Source organism: Rhagoletis zephyria, unplaced genomic scaffold, assembly GCF_001687245.7.
Source record: "Rhagoletis zephyria isolate East Lansing unplaced genomic scaffold, Rhagoletis_zephyria_1.1 Rzeph_scaffold_20903, whole genome shotgun sequence".
Taxonomy (NCBI): Eukaryota; Metazoa; Arthropoda; class Insecta; order Diptera; family Tephritidae; genus Rhagoletis; species Rhagoletis zephyria.
The window spans coordinates 1,408-8,150 of record NW_016177961.1 but is presented as its reverse complement, the minus strand read 5'-3'; the positions used below and the strand labels follow the sequence as shown (position 1 = coordinate 8,150).

The following is a 6,743-nucleotide window of genomic DNA, read 5'->3' as shown; positions in this document are numbered from 1 at the left end:
AAAATTAGACCCTCTCCTGGAGCTTGCAGGGCTTATGGGCTCCCCAATACAGTACTACATAAAATGAGCTCATTTATAATAACTTGTGAAGTTTCTGCTCCAGATTTCTGTGGAAGAAGGCTTTTAAAGTGAAGTAGCAAGGCTACCAGTAGAAATTAGAATCAGCAATCAATTTAAGTTATCAGACATTTTTTTTCACTCGCTGGTTGAGAATTGGGAGCATACGTCTTAGGCATTTTTTGTTGACAAAGTATACTTTTAGGCGTTGTCTTTACTCATTCAGCACATTCTCTAAAAATAAGCTAAATTGCTAAAATACACTAGTCGATTAAATACTTCTCAGCTCTCCCTCGAATGTCAAAGAGCACTAATTTAGTGAAGACCTCAAAGGGATTAGCCTTTCTAGATACATACATAAATTAAACTAAAGCTAAACATTTTTTATAAAAAAGCGATTCATTTGACAACCGCTGTACAATATTTAGTTTCGAAATTCTTCAAACTGGTTTTTTTAATTTTTACAATTCTCGAATTTACATTATGGTGTTATAATTGACGTCAATTGGCTTTTTTCGTATTTTTTTTATACATCGTTCTTTTGTTTATAACTGCTTCTACTTTTTATTTGAATCAAGTTGCTTTTTATCAAGGCAAAATTTTAACAAAATTTTTAAAGTTACGCACAGATATAATTAATCATTATTTCAGGACAATCGGAATTTTTCCAAATCGATTAAAAGGTTAAGTAACAAAACTAATCTTCACAAGAAAAATATTTAGTCAATGTGAAGAGTGTCGTAAAGGTGTTCTATGGAGAATCTACCAATTCATTCATTTTATATTGAGTAATATCACAACTGACACTTATACATCGACATCAGATGAGAGTATTAAATGCCACAAATAAAAAAAAAAAACATACACATTCTAGTTAACTGCTGTTGGTCCAGGCCGCTTTTTGTAAAAGATTCGAACTCTTTTCTTGCCAGCAGCTCTCTATGTAAAATTTTCTCCAGCACCACGAGTATCTCTCTCTTCCGTTTTCTCTAGAATGTCCCACTAGTTGTTGTTAAATTTTGCCATTTTCTATCTACTTTCCTTATATTTCAGTTGTCGTTGTTGTGTTGTGTTGTTTTCGTTAATATGAGCTTTTTGATATTTACTCTCAAGTTTTAGGTTTATCGAAGTTCGCCAAACTGGCGCGTTCGGTGACTCGCAGCCGTCAATTCAGCGCACATCTGCCAACACTGAAGGATCCAACGAAACAATCCAATCTGGCGCATGTGAGTACAGTTTATGTCACAAATTATAGTCCACAAGTGACAACTGATCAATGACAGCTGGAAAATTGCAGATGACAAGTGACAAATGACTAATTGCAGGTGACAAGTGACATAGCGTGACAAGAAATTGACAGTTAGCATTTATCTAACAAATGACAAATTACAGTTGTTAAATTATAAGTGACAAACGACAGATGACAATTCACAAGATAGAGATAATAAATAACGCATTATGAATGACAAGTGACAACTGAAAAATGACAGATGACATGCGGCGACGGGCAATTCTCAGGTTAACAGTATTAGAAAGCAAGTGGCAGATACGACGTGGCAAATGACTTAAGAAAAACGCTCACAAATGACAGACGACAAAAGGCAGGGAAAAAATGACAGTTGAAAACTTGCAAGTGACAAATGACAAACAGATGACAAGTGACAACTGAAAAATCACAAATGACCAGCATTAGAAGACAAGTGACAAGTGACAGACGACAAGTGACAAATGACAAATGATGTAAGGAAAACTGTCAAAAATGGAAAAGGATAATTGAGAAATGGCAGTGAATAATTGGCAAGTGACATATTACTGATGACAAGTGACAAATTACAATGGGCTAAATAAAACACTGATTTGAAAAAAAGATTATTCGAGCTTTTAAAACTGCAAAGCACAATCAATTTTTAATCTGCCATTTCTTGTCTATTTGCTCTTCTTTGCTACTCCATTTCATTTCTCACAGATGATGTCACTCAGCGCCGATATTATGCCACAATACAGACAAGAAGCGCCTAAAACGCCGCCACACATTCTTTTGCATTATTGTGCATTTAAAGCAATTTGGGATTGGGTGATATTGTGTTTAACATTTTATACAGCCATTATGGTAAGCTATAAGTGTAATGTAACGTGCGATCAAAGCAAAGCAAATGGAATAGGCAGTGCGCACAAAATGCATAAATAAGTAAAATGACAAAGGTTGGCGTTCGTTGAGAATTTTTAATAAAAGAACTTAACTTTTTAAACAGCGTAAAGTTACATACCTGGTACGATAGGAGAGGCAAAGTGGGCCTGAAAGTATGCAGGAAAAATTGTTCATACTTTAATATGAGAAATTCTGATTATAAAAGTTATAATACAAGCTTTAAGGGCCTGTGCTCGCATGCAATGCTTTGGCATTCACTGCTACAGGCGCACAGAGTAAAATCTCTCACTCATTACAGGGTTAGAGTTTATTGGCAGCCTAAAAGTACGCTTTAATCAGTTCTAAAGCATTTTTCCTACATGCGGCAATGAGAGTTGCTTCCAGATTTACACTAGTCGTCATTTGATTAGCACAACCTTTTAATCCTTGGTATTTAGAGTTTTTATTTCGTTTATTTACTATTCATTAATTTTCTTTATACAAACGTAGCATATTATACGTGTAAATGCGATTTTAAAATTTTATAAAAATTAAGAAAAATGTCAACAAAGATGTACACTATCCTAATGGCCTAAAGTGAATAAATGAATAAAAAAAATTTCATAAATCAACGATATTTACAGCCACTTGAAACTTTAACTTTATTATAATAAAATTTAATGGGCTACAAAGCTGCATATCCGAAATTTTTCGAAAAATATTTTTATAAGAAATGAATGAATATTAAATAAACCAAAGAAAAGCTGTAAATGCCAAGAGTTAAAAGGGTTACAAGCAGTGTATACTAGCACATTAAACGATGCTCTCAGAAAAGTTGGAAGCAAAGACTTTTAGTGCAGTAGCAGAAGATTTACAGCTAAATCCAATTTTTGCCAAATTTTTCGCACTCGCCTTCTCGCCAATTATACATCTATACAATAAACTGCCGCTTTTATTACATTTAATATTCAAAGTGCTCTAAATTTTCGCTTTGAATGTGGTTGCTATCTGTGTGTGTGTGTGTGCAATTACAAGCACTCGAGCATTTTGCCAGAACGAGTCTATGTGGGAATTTATGAGTAGCAAAGCACACTCAAATCGTATGAATGTAATTGTGTACGTGTGTGTAAGTGCTGGCAGCGCTAGGCTAACATTTACATGTAGGTTTCATGTTCTTTGGGCATAATAAATACGCCCCGGCGGCTGTTGGGGAACCTTTGCTGTGGGTAAATGGTTTCCACACATTCGCCGCTAAGCGCTTAAAATCGTATGATTTGTGCGCTCAAGTGAAAATTATCGCCGCTATGATGTAGGCACAAGTGTAAGAGAGGGGGATTTGAATGTATAAAGTCGGCAAAGGCCACAATTTGCAAAGACATGCTCAGTAAATTTCAAATGAAATTTTCGTTACACTGCCACCCCAAATGATTTTTTAATTTGTAATGCTCGATTAAAGCGATTGTACTTTGATGATTTTGAAATACTTTTACGAAAAGCTTAAAGGAAACCAATTCTCTGCGAGATAGTACCGAAGCGAGTTTTGGGTACGAAAAAATGTTGCCGAAAAATGTTTTGCTAAAATATATTTTAATTTGTGTGCACTGCAGCGTAATTTCTATTTAATGCCTTTGCTCATATCACTTGCTCGCTCGCTAGCGTTCATATCTTGTGGGCGTGTTTGTTTGCCTCTTTTGGGCACTTCAAAGGTACAGCGGTGCGTATGAGTAATGTTTGTCGTGGTTAAATTAATACTTTGCGCTTCAAGTGCTTAACGCACACGCACACACGCACAAATTTACTCTTAAGTATTTATTTAAGCATATAATCCCAGCTACAATTTGCTTATAAGAGCGCAAGTCTGTGCAAGCAGAAGAAAAGCATTGAACATATAGCGAATGAGCCAACGATGAAGTATTTTAGAGAAAAAATTAGAAAAAATAAAATACTTAGTCCTTTGTATAGCCAACAAAACCCTACCTCGAAATGGTTTACCTGCCCATTCGAGTGGTCCGTAAAAATTGGTAGCAAATCAATGGGAAATGGGTATATTTTTTTTAGAAGCAATGCTGCAGTGTTTTTATAGAACACTCCATCATTTACTGCCAGTACTTGCTTTTTATACAGTGTATCGGCGTGCCTATTTCATTTGCTATGTCCACGAAAAATATATTCAATATTTTTGGAGACATTTCTTAATTGTTGGCGCTGCCTTAATTTTCCTTTCAGGTGCCGTACAATGTAGCTTTTAAAAATAAAACTTCAGAAGACGTTTCACTACTCGTTGTCGATTCCATAGTAGATGTTATATTCTTTATAGATATCGGTAAGTACGAAAACAAAGTTTTGCTATGCTTGTACTAAAAATATTTATTCAAAAATGTAAGCCTTTCTGCTTGAAAAAACTATGAAGAGTAGCTTTATAGCAAAGAGCAACGTTTACTGGGCTTCTTAGTGGTACCTTACAACTTCAGACTTCTACAAATAATTTCATAAGCCGAATGGGAATTACAAGGCTTACTCAATTAATTTTGCATACTTTCGGGCGTAATTTTCTCGCGAAAGACTTAATCTAAGAACTGATTAAATTTGTGGGAATAAATCGGTGAAGTTATGGCTTTTCTAAGAAACAGTTCGAGATGCTATGTCAGAAGTTAGTCAAAGAAAGGAATATTCTAGGAAAATAGTATAAAGCCTTTGAAAAAACGCAAAAGTACGTTGGATGTTTTTCTTCTTTTTTTTTAAAAGAAACCTGATCAGCATTTTTTTTAAATTAGTTATAAGAAAGAGAAGAGAAGAGAATATGAACTGACCTCATAAGGCAAGTGATGAGATCTTTAGGGTCTTAAATAAGTATGAGGAAGCTCTCAATAAAAAAATTTTCTCTCTAAATGTAACCGACGGCTTCACATTCCAATAATTGTAGACGATTATTCTCGAGTAGTTTATTGCACTCGTTATTTTGTGCCTATATCTGATCGAAGCGACCCTCATTAGTCTCAAAATTAAAAAAAAAAATATTTCTGCTCTCTTTCTGCTCTTTCTCTTCGCTCCACCACCTTCCTCCACCGTACGCCAATTTTCCCTGCTCTTCATCTCCCCAACCGACCTCCTCTTCTCCATCCCTCTCTCTTTCTCTTCATATTTTCATTGCAGTTTTAAATTTTCACACAACGTTCGTCGGTCCCGGCGGCGAGGTGGTCAGCGATCCCAAAGTGATCCGCATGAACTATCTAAAGTCCTGGTTCATCATCGATCTGCTCAGCTGCCTGCCATACGATGTCTTCAATGCCTTCGATCGGGACGAGGATGGGATCGGTTCGCTTTTTAGTGCGCTGAAAGTGGTGCGACTGCTGCGACTGGGGCGTGTGGTGCGCAAACTGGATCGCTATCTGGAATATGGCGCCGCCATGCTCATACTGCTGCTCTGCTTCTATATGCTGGTGGCGCATTGGCTGGCCTGCATCTGGTACTCGATCGGACGCAGCGATGCCGATAATGGAGTAAGTGTGTTATATCGAAGCTAGTTCTTATACTGCTGTGTATTGCTGTACTCTTTTCTTCCCTCGCACATTCACGCGCCATTTCCTTTGAACTTCGTATTTTTTCTGCACTTTTTAACTCTTTGTTTACTTTCATTTACATTTTTATTTTATTTTTTTTCTTTTTGCTACCTTCACACAGATACAGTACAGCTGGCTGTGGAAGCTGGCGAACGTTACCCAATCGCCGTACTCGTACATCTGGAGCAACGACACCGGACCGGAACTGATAAATGGTCCGTCGCGCAAGAGTATGTATGTGACGGCGCTGTACTTCACCATGACCTGCATGACATCGGTGAGTTCTCGGGCATTGCGCCATGCGTCAGAGCGTGACAAACCATTTTAACTGTAAATGCTACAGCATTCTAGATAAAAAAAAAAAAAACATTTTAATCTAATTTTGCAAATTATTTCCAGTTGCAATTTTCAGTAAAATCACTTTCTGTATATTTGCAGGTGGGCTTTGGCAATGTGGCCGCCGAGACGGACAACGAGAAGGTGTTCACCATCTGCATGATGATTATTGCAGGTGCGGTGTCCGACACGTTCCGTTGCCGCGTCCAATTTCGCTAAACGAAACGAAATTGCGCAACGCTTCGTAAGAGACGTAAACGCAAAACGGTAGCTAGGCAAATGTGTGCGCCCCGAGCAAGAGAAAGAAAATTACAAAAAAATGGAAACAAATGAAATTAAAATTTAAAACTAAAATTAAAAAATTTTAATAACTGCAGAGAATAGAAGTAAAATATTAAAAAGCTGCATATGAAAATATTGTTGAATTGAGCACAGAACCCAAAACTGAAACCTGAAAACAATTTGAAATTTAAGAAAAATTAAATAAAATTAAGAAAAGAATATTAAAATTTCTTTATATTACCAAAAAATTATTTAAAAAAAAATTTTAGTTTAGAAAAATTAAAATTTTTAATTGGAAACATTTCTGAATTTAATTTTTGAAAAATTAAATAAAATTAAGAAAAGAATATTAAAATTTCTTTATATTAGCAAAAAAAATT

General features: G+C 35.9%; 1 protein-coding gene across 1 annotated transcript; it reads left to right on the top strand.

Moving 5' to 3' along the window:
• The first annotated feature begins 1,061 nt into the window (after positions 1–1,061).
• LOC108380950 (potassium voltage-gated channel protein eag-like) lies at positions 1,062–6,531 on the top strand. The gene is made up of 6 exons (XM_017637350.1): positions 1,062–1,283; positions 2,024–2,167; positions 4,412–4,508; positions 5,339–5,685; positions 5,867–6,022; positions 6,184–6,531. Exons 2-6 carry the CDS (start codon positions 2,024–2,026, stop codon positions 6,298–6,300), a joined length of 861 nt encoding a protein of 286 aa, XP_017492839.1. The 5' UTR covers positions 1,062–1,283; the 3' UTR covers positions 6,301–6,531.
• Positions 6,532–6,743: the final 212 nt, after the last annotated feature.